We start from the raw sequence: 18,916 nt of genomic DNA, 5'->3' as shown, positions 1-18,916 counted from the left end.
TGCTAGAGGGGTGACTTATCTATACTTCATAGGCAGTGTGAGGTTGGCATGGCACCCTGAGGGGAGTGCCATGTCGACTTAGTCTTTTTATCCCCACTAGCACACACAAGCTGGCGAGCAGTGTGTCTGTGCTGAGTGAGCGGTCCCTAGGGTAGCATAAGACACGCTGCAGCCCTTAGAGACCTTCCCTGGCATCAGGGCCCTTCGTACCAGGGGTACCAGTTACAAGGGACTTACCTGGATGCCAGGGTGTGCCAATTGTGGAAACAAAGGTACAGGTTAGGGAAAGAACACTGGTGCTGGGGCCTGGTTAGCAGGCCTCAGCACACTTTCAAATCAAAACTTAGCATCAGCAAAGGCAAAAAGTCAGGGGGTAACCATGCCAAGGAGGCATTTCCTTACAGCCTGCCCTAGGGGTGACTTAGTGACCTGGTGCGAAAGAGTGCTTGCACCTTTTCACACAGGCTGCAATGGCAGGCCTGCAGATCCATTTTGCATGGGTTCCCATGGATGGCATAATACATGCTGCAGCCTATGGGGAACACCCCTGGTGTCCCAATCCCCTGCATACCATGTACTAGGACTTATGTGGAGGCACCAGTATGCCAATTGTGGGGTGTACAAAGTCAGGTACAACCAAATTCGGAGGTAGAGAGCACAGTCACTGGGTACTGGTTAGCAGGATTCCAGTGAACACAGTCAAAACACAATGACAGTAAGCAAAAAGTGGGGGGTAACAAGACAAAGGGTACTTTCCTACACTTGGGAAAATATAACCTAATTTCATAAATTGGTGTCTGATTTCTTGAGTACAATGACAATTTCTTAAATGCTTAACACTTTTTTTTTTTTCCCCTCTGTGTAAGCTTCGCTGCACAGTGCTTCTGCTACCAAGGATAGAGCTGAGGGTTTGACAGACGTAATCCAAGGGTCCTAAAGGGATTGATACGGTGAGGCTGCACATCCACACAATAAAATACACCTGATTTCGTCACAGATATCAGTTGCCTTTAATTTAAGATTTTCGCAGTAAATAAGTCGGGCCTGCTTCATTTGTATTTTTTTCTAGTCAATGGATCACACTTTGGCAGCTGTCAGCGAAGCTGTGTGGCCTCTAGGTTTTAACATTGGCCTGTCACCGTAATGACTTGGCATGCTTAATTTGAGCACAAGCTTTTCACAAGACGGCCATCAGAATGTCATAAAAATGAAGGCGCTTATCTTTCCATTCTGAAAAGGAAAAAAAAAAGGGCTCTGCAAGCTTTAACGCGGTGTTTTAAGATGAGCTTTTCTAATACACCAGTCCTGTGGACCTTGTCGTAGCTTTTCATAGTAAGCATATCAGCCCTATAGCATGGACGTAACGTTTGTTCTAATAAAACAGTGAGGCCTATAGCCTTTATCACTAGCTTGTCACCGTAACCAATTCCAAGTCTATTTGGCGCACAGTCTGCTCGGTACTGCCAGTCAATTCCTGTGGGAAGAGCAGCGTGGGCTAAACAGAGCAGGGCCCCTTCTTTAAGCTATTTTTCTGTTGATCATGCAGATCTTTTATTGCAGCTGTACTGTCCAGGTAACACATGCCGTTCAAAATGAGTATTGTAAATGTTTAAAGCGTTGGTCGATCTATTCAAAAGTGTCTTCAGTGAGGATGCCAGTGATGTAGAACTAGGATTACCCTTAACCAACGTCTGCGAGGCCCACCCAAGATTATTTGAAGAAGTGTAAATAACGCCTCTCCGAACAAGGATATGGCGCCTTTTTTTTTTTTTTTTGAGCGTACCTCATTCACATCGTGGCTTTGCATTTCTTAAAACAATATTGTCCGCTCTGAGCAACATATTTTCTTCTCCAGCTAAATGAGAACGAGTTCTTCATAACCGTTTTGAGATGAAACGTCCTCAAAAAAATGACTGCAGTTAAAATGCATGATCTTCCGTCGCTTTTAGTGGCCCTCCTGCAGCATGGCTAAGTGCAGGTTCTGTCAGTTTGCATGGGTGAAAGTACATTAGCATGAGGAGAATATTTTTCCTTATCAAGCCAGAACCCCATGAAGAGACAAGTGCTTATTCGTTAGTCCTTTTCGCTCATGGGTTTGACATATAGTCAGTGCTTAATTTGTAAATAAAGAGGTGCCGGTGCTCAAAGCCCTTCTCTTAAACACGAGGCTGCTGTAATTAAATCTGCCAGCACGGAATACTGAGGCAGCGTAATCCTGAAGCCATCTCGGGCTTCTTCAATCCATTTACGCCCACCCCTGCCCCTGCAGCTCATCCTGCAGCTTTCTACTTTCCCCCTTTATGACCCTTTTTAGTTTTTCCTTCTTCAGTCTTTCTCGTATGTGTCTTTTGCTTGCAGCAAATGCTTGAGGCAGAAGAGCAAGCCCCGGCGCTCACAAATAAGCGCCGGTGCCGAGCACCGGAAATAACAAGCACAAATTAAGCACTGCATATTGAAAAGGTCACTTACCCAGTGTACATCTGTTCGTGGCATTAGTCGCTGCAGATTCACATGTTTGGCACAGTCCGCTGCCTGGTGTTGGGCTCGGAGTATTACAAGTTGTTTTTCTTCGAAGAAGTCTTTTTGGTCACGGGACCGAAGGACTCCTCCCTCTTTGGCTCCATTGCGCATGGGCGTCGACTCCATCTTAGATTGTTTTCCCCGCAGAGGGTGAGGATGGAGTTGTTTGGTATAAATAGTGCCCATGCAATGGAGTGAATATGTATGTATGATAAGAGTTTCTAATAATTATTTACAAATGTTCAGATGTTTAAGGTTTATGATCTACTTCTAAACGGCTACAGGCTTCCCGGGGAGGTGGGAGGGTACATGTGAATCTGCAGCGACTAATGCCACGAACAGATGTACACTGGGTAAGTGACATTTTCAGTTCGATGGCATATGTCGCTGCAGATACACATGTTTGGCATAGACTATAAAGCAGTTACCTCCCCTAAAAGCGGTGGTTTAGCCTGTAGGAGTTGAAGTAGTTTGGAATAATGTTCTTAGTACAGCTTGGCCCACTGTAGCTTGTTGTGCATTTAGTACGTCTACACAGTAGTGTTTAGTAAACGTATGAGGCGTAGACCAGGTTGCAGCCTTACATATTTCGCTCATAGGAATGTTTCCTAGAAAGGCCATTGTAGCACCTTTCTTTCTGGTTGAGTGTGCCTTTGGTGTAATAGGCAATTCTCTTTTGGCTTTAAGATAGCATGTTTGAATACATCTGACTATCCATCTAGCAATGCCTTGTTTAGAGATTGGATTTCCTATGTGTGGTTTTTGAAAAGCTATGAACAGTTGTTTTGTTTTCCTGATTAGCTTTGTTCTGTCAATGTAATACATTAGTGCTCTTTTGATGTCTAATGTATGTAGTGCCCTTTCAGCCACAGAATTTGGTTGTGGGAAGAACACTGGCAATTCTACTGTTTGATTTAAATGGAATGGTGAGATTACCTTTGGCAGAAATTTTGGATTTGTTCTTAGAACTATTTTATTGTTGTGTATTTGAATAAATGGTTCTTGTATGGTAAATGCCTGTATTTCACTTACTCTTCTGAGGGATGTGATTGCAATGAGAAATGCGACCTTCCAGGTTAGATATTGCATTTCACAGGAATGCATGGGTTCGAAAGGTGGACCCATGAGTCTTGTTAAGACGATGTTAAGATTCCATGAAGGAACTGGTGGTGTTCTTGGTGGTATAATTCTTTTTAGCCCTTCCATGAATGCTTTAATAACTGGTATTCTAAATAGAGACGATGAATGAGTAGTTTGTAGGTAAGCAGATATTGCTGCGAGGTGTATTTTTATAGATGAAAAAGCGAGATTTGCTTTTTGCAAATGTAGTAAGTATCCTACTATGTCTTTAGTAGAGGCATGTAATGGTTGTATTTGATTGGCATGGCAGTAGTAAACAAATCTTTTCCACTTAGATGCATAGCTGTGTCTAGTGGAAGGTTTTCTAGCTTGTTTTATGACCTCCATGCATTCTTGTGTGAGGTCTAAGTGTCCGAATTCTAGGATTTCAGGAGCCAAATTGCCAGATTCAATGATGCTGGGTTTGGATGCCTGATCTGTTGTTTGTGTTGTGTTAACAGATCTGGCCTGTTGGGTAGTTTGACATGCGGTACTAGTGAAAGGTCTAGTAGAGTTGTATACCAAGGTTGTCTTGCCCATGTGGGTGCTATCAGTATGAGTTTGAGTTGGTTTTGACTCAACTTGTTTACTAGATATGGAAGGAGAGGGAGAGGGAGAGGGGGAAAAGCGTACGCAAATATCCCTGACCAACTCATCCATAGAGCATTGCCTTGTGATTCGCGGTGTGGGTACCTGGATGCGAAGTTTTGGCATTTTGAGTTTTGTTTTGTTGCGAACAAATCTATCTGGGGTGTTCCCCAAATTTGAAAGTACTTGTTCAGAACTTGGGGGTGAATTTCCCATTCGTGGACTTGTTGGTGGTCTCGCGAAAGGTTGTCTGCTAGTTGGTTTTGTATTCCTGGAATAAATTGTGCTATCAGGCGAATGTTGTTGTGAATCACCCACTGCCAAATTTTTTGTGTTAGGAGGCACAATTGTGTTGAGTGTGTTCCTCCTTGTTTGTTTAAATAATACATTGTTGTCATGTTGTCTGTTTTGACAAGAATGTATTTGTGTGTTATTATGGGTTGGAAGGCTTTTAATGCTAGAAATACTGCTAACAGTTCTAGGTAATTGATATGAAATTTTGTTTCGTGTATATCCCATTGTCCTTGAATGCTGTGGTGATTGAGGTGTGCTCCCCACCCTGTCATGGAAGCATCTGTTGTTATAACGTATTGAGGCACTGGGTCCTGAAATGTCCGCCCTTTGTTTAAATTTTTGCTGTTCCACCATAGAAGCGAGAGGTATGTTTGGCGGTCTACCAACACCAGATCTTGAAGTTGACCCTGTGCCTGTGACCATTGTGATGCTAGACACTGTTGTAAGGGTCGCATGTGTAGTCTTGCGTTTGGGACAATGGCTATGCATGATGACATCATGCCTAGAAGTTTTAGCACAAATTTTGCTTGTATCTTTTGGTTTGGAAACATAGCACTTATTACCTTGTGGAATGCCTGCACTCTTTGTGGACTTGGAGTGGCAATTCCATTTGATGTGTTGATGGTTGCTCCTAGATATTGTTGTGTTTGACACGGTTCTAGGTGTGATTTTGTATAGTTGATGGAAAACCCCAGTTTGTGAAGGGTTTGTATGACAAATGTGGTGTCGTTTGCGCATTTTTTTACTGTGTTGGTCTTGATTAGCCAATCGTCTAGGTAAGGGAACACCTGTATCTGTTGTCTCCTGATGTGTGCTGCTACTACTGCTAGACATTTTGTGAACACTCTTGGTGCAGTTGTTATTCCGAATGGCAACACCTTGAATTGGTAATGTATTCCTTTGAATACGAACCGTAGGTACTTTCTGTGAGAAGGGTGTATTGGTATATGAAAGTACGCATCCTTTAGGTCTAATGTGGTCATGTAATCTTGCTGTTTGAGCAGTGGAATGATGTCTTGTAGTGTGACCATGTGAAAATGGTCCGATATGATGTAGGTATTTAGTGTCCGGAGATCTAATATTGGTCTTAATGTTTTGTTTTTTTTTGGAATTAGAAAGTACAGGGAGTAAACTCCTGTGTTTTTTTGTTGTACTGGTACTAACTCTATTGCATCCTTTTGCAGTAGTGCTTGAACTTCTAGTCCTAAAAGTTCTAAATGTTGTGGTGACATTTTGCGTGTTTTGGGGGGGATGTTTGGTGGGAAGTTGTGGAATTCTATGCAATAGCCATGTTGGATTATTGCTAATACCCAATTGTCTGTTGTAATCTGTTGCCAAGATTGGTAGAATTGGCTTAGTCTTCCCCCCACTGGTGTTGAGTGAAGGGGTTGCGTGACTTGAAAGTCACTGTTTAGGTGGAGGTGTTTTTGGAGTCTGGAATCTTCCCCTACTCCTTGGGAATTGACCCCCCCTACATCCCCTGAAACCTCCCCTTTGGAAGGAACCCTGATATGGTGTGGTTCTTGTTTGTTGGCTGGTGGTGTCTGTGGGTTGGCCACGAAACCCCCCTCTAAATTGAGTTTTTCTGAAAGAGCCTCTGCTCTGCGGGGAGTAGAGTGCGCCCATGGCCTTGGCCGTGTCTGTGTCCTTTTTAAGTTTTTCAATGGCTGTATCCACTTCAGGGCCAAAAAGTTGTTTTTCGTTGAAGGGCATATTAAGGACAGCCTGCTGGATTTCAGGTTTGAAGCCTGAAGTGCGGAGCCAAGCGTGTCTCCTTATGGTGACAGCAGTGTTGACTGTTCTCGCTGCAGTATCGGCTGCGTCCAGTGAAGAGCGGATTTGATTGTTTGAGATCGTTTGTCCCTCTTCAACTATTTGCTGCGCCCTTTTTTGGTATTCTTGGGGAAGATGGTCTACGAGAAGTTGCATCTCATCCCAGTGAGCGCGGTCATATCTGGGCAGCAGCGCTTGAGAATTTGCGATGCGCCACTGGTTGGCTGCCTGTGATGCTACTCTTTTCCCTGCCGCATCAAATTTTCTGCTTTCTTTGTCCGGAGGTGGGGCGTCACCAGATGTATGGGAATTTGCTCTTTTGCGAGCTGCCCCTACTACTACGGAGTCAGGTGGTAACTGCGAAGTAATAAACACTGGATCTGTGGGTGGTGGTTTGTATTTTTTATCCACCCTTGGGGTGATGGCTCTTGATTTTACGGGTTCTTCAAAAATTTGTTTTGCGTGCCGTAACATCCCCGGTAGCATTGGGAGACATTGATATTGGCTATGTGTAGCCGAGAGGGTGTTAAATAAAAAATCATCCTCTATAGGATCTGAATGCAGTTGGACATTGTGGAATTCTGCAGCCCTAGCCACCAGTTGTGAGTATGAGGTACTGTCCTCTGGCGGTGACGGCTTTGTGGGGTATGAATCTGGATCATTGTCCGGCACTGGGGTGTCGTATAGGTCCCAAGCGTCTTGATCCTGAACATCTTGACTTATGGTAGTTTGCGCTGGTGAGTGCATTTGTGGCGGTGTTTGTGCCGGCGATGCCTGTTGTAGTGGAGAGGGCGGAGGCGTGACTTTTTTGACCACTTTGGCTTGTGGTTGTGCGTCATCCTTGAGGAGACTGATCCTTCTTTTCCTCATTATTGGGGGAAGGGTTGATATCTTCCCTGTGTCTTGCTGGATGTACAGTCTCTTTTGTGTGTAGTCTGATTCTACACTTTGGAGCTCTTGTCCAAATCTGTGCATCTGGCCACTTATTCCTTGTTCCTCTGAGTAGGATGAAGGTGTGGTATTTTTCGGCGCCGAGAGAGAATCTTTTTTCGGTTTCGGCACCGACAGAATTTTTGTTCCTTTCGGCATGGATTCTCGGGGCCGATGTTTTTCGGTGCCGGTATCTTGTCTTTGTCTCTCGGAGCCGCTTTCTCGGCTCCGAGGTTGCTCCATGGCGGTCCCTCGACCGGAGTCGGGTGTCTTCGCTATGGGCGTGCCCTTTTTCGGCGCCTTCGACGGGTCGCCTGTTTTATGGGTCGAGCCATGGCCTGTTGGCAGTGGCGTCCCCTGGGTTTTCGTTTTGTCGATGGTTTTACTTTTCGACGTCTTACTCACAGTTTGTTGCTGTTGTTCGACGTCGGAGTCTCCGGATTCTGATTCCGGAACCGAGAATGTTTCCTCTTCGTCGTCGAAACGTTGTTTTGTCGGCGTGGACGCCATTTGTAGACGCCTGGCTCTTCGGTCCCTTAGTGTTTTTCTGGACCGGAAGGCTCGACCGGCCTCACAGGTATCCTCCTTGTGCTCGGGGGACAAGCACAAGTTACAGACCAAGTGCTGATCTGTATAAGGATACTTACTGTGACATTTTGGGCAGAAACGGAACGGGGTCCGTTCCATCGGCTTCGATGTAGCACGTGGTCGGGCCGACCAGGCCCCGATGGGGGAATCGAAGCTACCCCAAAGTCTTCCGATGATCGGTGTCGATGTACCTAACTATCCCGATACCGAACGGAACAATACCGACGCTTTCTTCCGAGATTCTGACTAACTTTCCGAACCGAAACACGGAGCGAAAAGGAATACGTCCGAACCCGACAGCGGAAAAAAACAATCTAAGATGGAGTCGACGCCCATGCGCAATGGAGCCGAAGAGGGAGGAGTCCTTCGGTCCCGTGACCAAAAAGACTTCTTCGAAGAAAAACAACTTGTAATACTCCAAGCCCAACACCAGGCAGCGGACTGTGCCAAACATGTGTATCTGCAGCAACATATGCCATCGAACAGTGAACGAGACTTGGTTGCAAAGGATTTCAGCCGTGCTCTCTGAAGGCACATTGTGGCTGCAATAGTCGTGGCCAGAGGGAGTATCTTTTGTATTTACATCTGGGAATCTTTCGTTTCAGTCCTGCTCTTGTGCATTGGGAGAGAATGCTTTTTTTTTTCTCCAAAGTATCGTTCATAGGGCTGTCCTGAGAAGCCGCAGACTCTATTTTAGAGTATTTAAAGCAATAACTAATCAAGTTCTGTAAGGCCCCTTTTAACGTAATGTTGAAGTAGCATTTATGGGCAATTAATATTTCTATATTTTGTATTTCCAGGTTCAGTGTCAAATAAGAGGGTAAAGGCCAAACGGGGAAGAAGTGGTCAAGCCAACAGTAAGAAGCGAGGGCACAAGGCCAGGGTGACTCCAAAAGAAGAACCGACAAAGACCAAAGCTACCTGTGGTAGGTATTCCAAGATGGCGCGCGCGAGCCTCCACCCCATGCAGTGCTTTCTCTCTTCCAACTGGTAGGCGATGCCCAGCAGGCACAGGCCACTCTTACTTGCACGGGCTACTGAGTTGCTAGTGGCCTTGCTTGTAAGCTGCGTAGCTCTTGCATGGTCTTGAAGACATTTAAACGTCGATCAGGGTAAATCTGGCACACAGATGTTTACTCAATGAACAAATAAAAGCTCCTATACAATTACGGGATGCTAAAACAAATGTACAGTGTTTTGCTTTTTGAGCGCAGTGTTACATGGTAACTGGTGCATATGGCTCCACATTCCATGTCAGATTTGTTCCTAAATTCTCCCCTTGTGCTTTAGAGTCCTTAAAAGGGTCCTGGCCTGTTAAATGTCATGTGATTTAGCTTTGGGCCATGCCTCTGAAGAGGGTGACCCCCTGGGGTAATAACAGGAGTTAACGGGTCATTTTCCAGCTCGGAGTAACGCTCGGCTGAAATAGGAATTCTGGCCCAAATACAGTTTTCTTAGTTTTGTTTCCAGGACTTTAATGCCCTCTGCTGAAGCACTATGTATATATACTCTTTACAGTAGCATTTCTTTGACACCACAAAACCCGACTGGAGTGCCGAAAATCGCGGACTGCAAGAATTTGAGTCTAGTGACTTTGTAAATTATAAACATTTAATGGGAGCAATTATTCGGAACTTTCATGGGTTTGAGCACTTTGTAAGCAAAACGGAATGTACTTTTCTCTCTTAACAGTTGTGGCAACTGTAATCAGTCTGCAGCTTAGTTGCAGGTCAGTTGTAAAGAAGGGCAAGGTTTCTACAAAGAACTTTAAGATGAAATCATCTGAAACCTCAATTCTAGCCTGTAATATCCATTTGTCGGACCCAGATGGAGAAACTCAATACGGTTTTAAATACACCTACACGTATTACTGTACCAAATACTTGGGGACCATTGTTTGTGCAGATAGCAGCAGAGGGCTCCAAATTGGAAGGAGTAATGACAAATGATGGATCTATAGTGTGTGGTCAGTAAAATCGTCAAACTTTCAAAGTCCCTGGGTCATTGTGCAAGGCACGGTTAACAGCTGCGTTCAACTGTTGAACATTTGTATAAGCACAGCTCCCTTCAGAAGAACATGCCACGTTAAGCCAGAGCGATGCTATCTGTAGACTCAAAAATTTTCGTGTGTTCACGGAATGGAAAAGGCAATATTATGTTGTGTTTTGGGAGTTTGAGACCTGAATGCTTGCAAAGCACCAGAAAAGTCCAATGTCTTGTCGAGAAATAGCTTCAAATAGAGCAAAACAGCACACCTACTTATGTTCTTAGTTTGCGGTCCTGCGATATTTGGCATCCATCGTTTTCTAGTGCAACTTGGCAAATGATGCTGTTAAAATTCTGTGCGCTGACCTTTCTACACGCTGATAGGATGGGAGCTCCTATGTCCGTTGTCTGTGATCACCTGGCTCCCTTGAAGCCGCCCAAAATATGTTTTATCTAACCCGCAGCCTCGTAACCTCGCTATGCATCTGTCCATCTTCATCCATTGTTGTTGTTCAGTGTCTCGAAAAGCTGTACTGTCATTTTTCTCCCCGTTCAGAATTACTAAACACTTTCTGTTAAGCATAGAAACTTCGCACTGGCCTACAAGAGATGGAAATGAAAGTTAGAGGATGACACGCTGCTCTGAGGCAACAATTCCACCTGGTTATCACTAGCATCAACGAGATACAAGGTCTGTTGTAACCTGATTTCCTTACATCCTGTGCAGTTCGTTTCACACGTTGCTTAAGCGTGGTCAGTCTTTTTGAACAACTATCCTGTTGAATCGAGAGTGAGTGCGTTCTGTTAAAGCATGGTTCATCTCATTAGGGCAGTTCTTCTCTGTCCGAGAGCTAAAAGTAATGCAGGAGGATTGAAAATGTGAACATTGCCCAGGGACATGAGGGACTTTAGTCTATGCAATGCTGCACGCTTCTTCAGACATTGTGGGACTATTCACAAGGTTTACGTAATCACGTTTGTCTGAAACAGTTATAGCATTGGCAGCTACACAGTGTGTTGTCCTAACATATTACATGACTTTGCATTCATTAAAAAAAAACTTCTGGTAGGGGAAAGGAGCTCGTGTTGTCGAAATATGATTAGCACTACTGTAATAAAAACAAGCTGCCAGCAGTTGGGGAGATAAAGACACTTTAATCGAAGTTAGCAGAGCCCTTCCAGATTTATTTTTACTTAATCAAAGGGTACAACTCTGTTCTGTATGGGAAAAAAAAATACTATTTGAATCTTAATTTTTTGAAGACTAGTTGCTGTTGAGAGACCGTGCTTTTCACAAGAACGCATTTTTTTCTAAATGAAAATACCCACCTTGGGCTTTCATTTTGAAGAAAATAAGAATTGTAGATCGCCAACCATTGCCCGGAAGGAAAGCGTACAGCTGCACTTTCGGCTTCATTGAGACGTGTCATAGCCGTGTAACGGTTTGCTTCCTTTCTGAGGCAAAGGCAGTAATTCACTTGTGAAATGTATTTCACCTACAAATCTCAGACAGGGGAAGAAATGAAGGAATGTGCCAGTTTATAGGTGGTAGTTGCAGACATGTTTTTGTGGCTGTATTAATGTTTGGATGCGAGACTGGCACATGCCATATCACATACGCACACCACTTCAGTGTATCTCATCCAGAGTGGACAAACATACACACTTCTTCCAAGACCTAGAGGGGGACAAGCAAACCTTCACTCGAAGGCCCCTCTCCTTGGGCCCGTGGCAATGGTCCTTCAAAGGATGATGATGAATCCTAGTAGCACAGAAGACTATACAAACTTAGCAACTTTTGAATGGTTCCAACCAAAACTCCATTGCTGTAAACCCTGACCTTCTGAAATACCCCACGTGCATGAAATGTAGTAATGAGATACAGAGCACACACTAGTCCGTAAGATAGTCGCAGGGTATTGTCCACTGACTGCGTCGTTTTCTCTTCTGGTAAAGGGAATTGTCATTTACGGGAGGAATTTGAAAGGGATGAATTGTGAGCCAACATTTCTGTTCTTTCATCACATTTGCATACGATGAAATTGAAACTTCCATTGCTGTAGGCCTTGTTCTAGATAAAAGGAAGGGGTGACTTATTCCTTTCTCAAAAATGTGGTTTCGAAAGAAATAATCAAATTATGAAAAGTCCTTTGTCATTTATGTGCAGCAGGCATTTGCAAGATACGACCTACTTGCTCTGACCTCCTGATTTTGTGGCCATTCACTGCTGTCATGTACAGGGTGGAATCACCTTCTTAATGAGTCAGTGGCCTGTCGCATCTTTCAGAGTATGTAGACCGTGCCTCTGCTCTGACTGCGACTGCAAGGAACTGTTACTTTTGCCGAATGATCCATACTACGAGATTAAATCTGCCAAGTTACTGCTGCAATTCTTAACTTTTGTTTCACTGGCCCGTGAGCAGCGTCCTCGTTTCAGTCATTTTTAGACTGACACATTACAGATTCGATGTTTTAGACTTTGAGGGTCCAACTGCTGCAATAGACTAGTATAAAATCAGTTTGTGGGGGGCTAGATTATTTCTGATACAAAAGTTGAAATGGAAATCCAGGATTTATTTTACAAAATGTTGACATTTAGGAGGGGTGGAGTGGTTTGGGGTTGTCTTGAACAGGGCACACCGATGCTTGTAGTATCCTATCTCCAGAGTGAGGTCGCAGGATGGTTATGTAAATCAGTGTAAATCCTTTTTTTGGTAGGCTGATGTCAAGGAACAGAGTTCGACATTGGCTTTTTAAATTGCAGAAACGATGCAAGATGATTAGGCAGTTGGAGCAACTTGAGGCCCAGGAGCGTTTTACAATTCACTGTACTACTTTCTTTTCTGAGGGTGGGTCTTCAGATTTTGTGGGGAAGACAAAACGATGGGAAGTCGAGGCAGCCTCTAGTAAGAGGCTACATCACGAGCCTACGTATAGTTCACTCACGACTCCCTTGTGAGGCAGTGACTGCTCCAAGGGTGAGAATTTGGGGTCCTAGAGAAGGTGCCATAGTTTTCATAGAGGTACTCATCACGGCCCCTTGTGAAGGTTGCTCGACTCCCTGGTCTAGACAATTGTTTCCTGTCACCGGCTCCTAAATGAGTTAAGCAGGTTTAAGGGACGAATGCTGGGAAGTTATACTCCCTCTTGCCAGATTGTGTAAATTCACTGATTGACACTCAGAGGATGAACGTATCGTTTCACTTATATCACAAAAACCACATCTTCTGTTCAGTTCCCAAAATATCACATCCATTTTTTCATAGTGAGGTGAAGTAAATTACTCCATTTTGTGCAGTGGCATTTGTGCAGCACCAGAAATTCACAGGTTTTATGACTTTGCTACTGTGGAAAAAACACGCATCTCCGTGCAAGCAAAGCATGCTCCAATCGCTGATAGGAAGCCGCCTTGTTATCGTCTGAATTTAAAGAGTCTGACCACTGTTCCTTAAAATGTACTTTTTAAGGCATGTGAAATTCTTGAACTGAAACTTGGAGTCTGTACTAAGTGCATGGCTTTATTCATGACGCCCTTTGATGGCCCTTGTTGCAGGGCTGTAGATTTCTTGCTTTTACACACGCTCTCAAAAAAGAATGACGGGTCTCCTTTTATACATGTTCGTGCCTGACCTGTTGAATGACCGCTTTTTTTTTTCTTTCATTATCATGTTCATATTATTTTTGACACACCATGTTCACCGGTATATATTTTTTTTCTTGGCTGGAATCTCCTTGCAGGAACTCGTGCCCGAGGATTATTTTATATCACACAGTAAAGTTGCGGATATTGTTGGATTTGTGCTCCACTTTTGCTGCTCATTTTCTGAAAGGTGGAAACAAGTAAATTTAGTAATCTGCCCCTTGAAATCAGGAGTGCCCCCACAATAGTCTCAGGCATTGATCCGAGCTTTTCCTTCTTGGCAACATTTGCTGGTAGATTCCGGCCAAGAAAAATGTATTCAAATTATGCAATACTAAGAATTTTGCATTAAGTTGTCCAGTTTTGCACTGCTATAAAAACATTTGTTAGCCTTTTTGCACAACTTTAATTGACTGAGACCGGTGCCTTCATTATTTCCAGCTCAGTTAAATCGAATCAGTAGAGGAGTTTGGACAGATTGTGTGGAAATGCAGATAATCTTTTAAAGTCCTATCGCTGCCTTTCAACAATAAAGCAGAACCCCATAGACTCTAAGGCTCGCGCAGAAACCGCCTTTCTTGAATGCAAAAGCAAGATATTTTGTCAGCTTAAAAAAAAAAAACGGAATAAGCCTTCAATAGTTGCCTTTTTTTCATTTTTTGTAAGTAGTGCCATAGTGGTTATAATTGAACTAGACATATTCCAGTTCATACTTCAGTTAAAATTGAAAACGCAGTAAAAGTTGATTTACCCCTTTTGAGATTCTAGAGCTGGATTTCCATGTTGTTCGTTGTGTTGCTTTTGACCTGCACCTGTTTCTCAAACCAACGTTTAAATTCCAGGTATTCTGAGCAAAGGTTGATGCTAATGGTAGAGAATGTCTGACTCATGCGCTGCACTCATACAGAACGTTCTCATGCGAGACTAACACTCAAAAGGTAAATGTATATAACATTGTGGGGAAGAAACCTCTGACACCCTTTTACATTAAAGCCCAGCATGAGGATTGTTCTGAAATGTCCGTAAAAATGACTATCTTGTTTCTCGCCCACCCATCGATCGTAGATAATCACAATATAGATGTCTGGAGAATGAAGTTGCAAATAAATGTCTTATGGCTGATTGTGGCAGACTGTAGACATGCTGGTCTGTGCTGATGCGGAGTGTCGTGCATTGCAAACCGTATCTGGTCTTGCACCAATTGCAGCCTTATGTGAACACTCCTTGCATCGCGTAATCCAGTGAGTGCAACTGCTCTAGGCGGGCTTCACATGTATGATGTTTGACTGCCGAAATAGAGAATTGGATTGTAATTTCTTCCATAATGGGAGTGTGTGTATTCAAAGTACTCCCTGTGTAGAGGACCACTGATTTATTGGTAGTCTTGTCACTATGTAGAGACTGCTTTCTGTCAGACATTACGCTTGAGGACGCAGTACTGCAGATATTAGAAATTATGAAACTTCCCCCCTATTACTTTGGTTTGAGGTTTCCTGTCAGTCATGTTCTGATTTACATTGATGCTTCTCCTAAACCACATCCGACCAACCAATGGGTAACCAGAGCTGGAAACAAGCTGGCCTCTTCACACGAGATTCTGAAAGTTAAAACTAAATAGGCAAAACAGTTTAAGGATTGCTACGATTGGCTATGTATGTCGAACTGTTGGCAGATGTAAACGCTGTGCAAGAACCAGGTTTTGGGAACCTGTTTTCCCCCCCAGAACAAAGGCTGAGTGACTTTCCAGAGTTGTCCAAAACCATCCCCACTCCTTAAAATGTCAAACTTATGAGAAGATGATGAATCAGGATTTCCAATTTAAGGCTAAGCTTTTGAAAGGCAGTATGGATCTGCCGGATACACTTTTGAAGATTGTTATGTGGCAGTTCAGTTCTGTCACTTGATATGTTCCTCTTACACTCTCAAGCTATGTCGATTGTTATCTAGAATTTGATTTCACCAGCCAGTTTGGCTGACTAAAAGTAGCAGGTTCCAAAGGCAACTGCAGTGTGAAATGTCTGCTTCGAATTCTTCATATTCATGAAAAAGGTACACTATCCCCATCTCACCCCTAATCCTTCCTCACAAGAAGTGACCTATAGAGGGATAGATTGGTCTTTATTGCATTTTTCTGTCTGCCCGTCATCTTGTTTTGCCTTGTATGGCATGTCTGCATTTTGCTGCCTCGGTGCAATTTCTCCACATGTAAGATATCTTTAAAGAAGAGTCCAGGATTCTTAATCTCCTGTCTGATTATAGGACCATAGCAGCAAGATGCGCAGGTCGGGAGAGGCTGCTCCCGCCCAGCATCAACAAATCATTCTCATGGTACTGGAAAAGTGTACTGTTGTAAAGAGTTTGGGTCCTGAATGTCCCACTGCAGATCCTTCGGTTTGTCTTAATCCATTAAGCACTGAGCATCGCAGCTATCTTAGTTGGAAAGTCCTCATTGAAAAGAGTACTAAGGAGCCAGCGAGAACCGAGTCTTTGCTAGATCCTCCCTTCCGACGACCAAGGTGGGCCCTGCGTAGAAGTATTGTTAACAGGTAAGCTATATTGCCTTTTTATACTGACCTGTAGGGTTTGACACTGGAGAAATTATACAAGACTATCCCTCTGGAATGGAAACTATAGATTGGGTCCTTAAAGCTCCCTTACCTATACCAAACTGAATGAATAAAATTAAATCTTGTCCCACTCAATCTCATTATAGGAGCTGTGACTAAGATGTGCAAAATTGTAGAACAACCCTCACTGCGAATTCTTTCATGTCATTAAAAGGGCCAGGGTCGCCTTAGTACTAAAGAAAGTGGCTAGAAGCTTGGTTTTTACCCTTCGCTGACCATGTTCCTAAACGTTCGATCTGAAACAGTCACTCTGCCATTACTCTGTTATTTAAAGCTTGTCCGCCTTGACCCTGTTGTTGCATTCCCAGCAAGCACATCTCACTTCTTGGGTCTCCATCTCGAAGCCCTTCACTGCCCGAAGTGTCTTAGGCTCTTGTTGACCACGGTCCTTCAGTCCTCTGTGTGGGGCCAGCATGCATTCTCTTACTTTTCCGCACTCTTTGGGGCGTATGGCCACTTTTCTTGGGGCTGCAGACTCGCCCGGGCTTTTCTTTATTTACTCCATGCCCTAGTGGAATAAGTTCTCAGCCCTGTATTCTATGGGGGGCACTGGTTGCTGCCACGTCTCTTGGTGCTCTTGGGCATAAAGTACCCCGTCAGAGTTAACAATGCAGGCATAAGAGGGCATGGAAGAGATCAGAGGTTTTTTTTTTTTTTTTTTTTTTTTTTTTTTTTTTAATTCTCGCACTGCTGAGTGAAACTCCGTATGTTTATAGCTTTAGCCAGACTTGTGCAGCGTTGTAATTCCACAATATTCTATTCAAGGTTCTGAGCAGGAATTTTGTGCCCACTCAAAGCTCGCTGAAATGTGGGGAGGTGTTGCTGCATGCTGACACGTGCGAAGCATCTTGGTATGCTTTCTATTCTGGAACTTTGGTTCTTTCAAGATAAGTCATTCCTACTATCAATCCGAAATTCATCCCAAATGTCTTGATTAGTTTCCACGTTGACCAACACATTTTTCCTTCATTGCATATCCACCTGAGAAAGCGCTGCACACTGAATGTTGAAAGATCACTAAAATTCTTCTTGGGAAGGACCAGGCCTTCCAGGGAAGCAAATCACCCATATTTTTTGTTAGACATATCTCAAACTAGATCTCCTTCCTTTTTAATTTACCACTGAGCAATTAAGAAACGGTTCTTCTCTGGGTTCTGCCTTGAGCCCAGCCCTGTTTATACGTACACACATGGGTCTCCTTGCTAAAATAGTTGAATCTTGGGGTCTCAAAGTGGTCTCTTACGCGGATGATAACCAGTTTTTGATCTCTTTCCAGCAAGTGAACAAAAGGGGTCCTGAAAGCTTCCAGGGCTGCCTCCGAGCAGCAAAGTGGATGAAACACAGCTGTTTAAAGCAGAATTCAGACTAATTTGAAGTAGTGTTCTAAAGCAACATCCCATTGCCTTAGGTGCTCAGTTGGTGGCCAGTGGAATAGTGTTCTCTAGTTCTATCTTCTACAGAAAGGAATCAAGGGATCAAATCTGGGCTTTTCTTTGACAACCCAGTTTCAAGCCATCATGGCCACCTGCATCTCTTTATTACAATTCATTAAAGAAGATTCTAAAACTGGTCCCTGATCTTACTGAGGGAGAAATAGTGCATTTGATGATCACCTCCATCTTGGATTATGCAGATGCGCTATATTTAGGCCTGCCTGCTGTTTGAACCCACATGTTACAGATGGATTAGAAAGAGGCCGCCAGGCTAATTCTCATTTCCCCTTTCTATAGTCCATCTCTACCCATTTGAAACTGTTGACTCCCTGTAGAAAAATAGTCAGTTTAAGGCTTTTGATTACACACAGAGCAGTTTTCACAGGGATGGTTTTTCTGCCAGCTTGACAACCAGATCTCTAAATTTGGCTAGTCAAGGTCTTTTGACAGTCCCCAGGATCCAAAGAGACAGAAGTTGTGGAGGCTCCTTTTCGTTTCTGGCAACCGAATTCCTGAACGCGCTACCAATTGAGCTCAGGAAGTCCATTTCTAAATCTAACTTTAAACAAACTGCAAACATCCCTTTTATGACAGGTGTGCGTTGAGCAAGGGTACTTCTGGTGGAGCAGCCATGCTCTATACAAGATTCATTCATTCGCTGCCCGTGGGTATTGGAGCAAAAACAGGAAGTTCTAAGCAAGGTGTTGCTCCATGGCTTGCACCCTATTTTTACTGAGCGGCTGGGTAGACCATAGCAGGACTTTATCAATGGAGTTACCCTAATGTAACTTTAGAACCTCATTCCTGTCCCCCCTCTACTTTACAGCTTTCTTTTCTTCTAGGTTTATAGATCTGAGACAGATGCAATGCTTGAGAAGAGCGTTATTTTAACTAACTGAAGTTCTTCTAGAAGAAATCCTCAAGTCCTTTATAGCCCTAGAATAATTACGGACTACCAGTGTGGTCCTCCTATTTGGTTCGATGACTTGCAAGATTGTATGTACATTTTGATGCGTTTATTGCACTATGCTAAATCAGATCTCCATTGTCTTTAAATATGAGGGAGGGAGGGAGGGTAATTTTAAGGCCTACGCTCTACCCTCTCCAGCTCACTTATACCATCATGTAATGATGTAAAAACCTTCAGGTTTCATCTTTTAAGTCGTAGTGACCTGAAATTTCTGACTTTTTTTTTTTTTTTTTTTCCCTCTCCTAAAAGCTGTTCCAACAAGGCGGGATGGTGATTGAGGTCCTCTATGTTGTAAGCAGTGTTGGAAACGTCATCAATCACCTGGTGAATCCTAAAGAAGGGAAGACTGCTGTGGCTGCTCATATGCATGATCACACTTCATATTTGCTGTGTAGCTACCCTGAGGCCAGCCTCTACGTTTGTACGCATGTTTAGTTTGACTCGGTGG

The 18,916-nt window shown here is 43.6% G+C and overlaps 1 protein-coding gene across 3 annotated transcripts in view; it reads left to right on the top strand.

The window, feature by feature from the left end:
* DEDD2 (death effector domain containing 2) overlaps positions 1 to 18,916 on the top strand; it is a 118,783-nt gene that overhangs the window by 31,353 nt on the left and 68,514 nt on the right. For all 3 annotated transcript variants that reach the window (XM_069201382.1, XM_069201384.1, XM_069201383.1), the window contains exon 4: positions 8,613 to 8,738. In XM_069201382.1, coding sequence (XP_069057483.1) covers positions 8,613 to 8,738 — 126 coding nt within the window. The remainder of the gene's footprint in view (positions 1 to 8,612; positions 8,739 to 18,916) is intronic.

Source organism: Pleurodeles waltl, chromosome 7 (assembly GCF_031143425.1).
Source record: "Pleurodeles waltl isolate 20211129_DDA chromosome 7, aPleWal1.hap1.20221129, whole genome shotgun sequence".
Classification (NCBI taxonomy): Eukaryota; Metazoa; Chordata; class Amphibia; order Caudata; family Salamandridae; genus Pleurodeles; species Pleurodeles waltl.
This window is presented reverse-complemented; position numbering and strand designations above follow the sequence as displayed.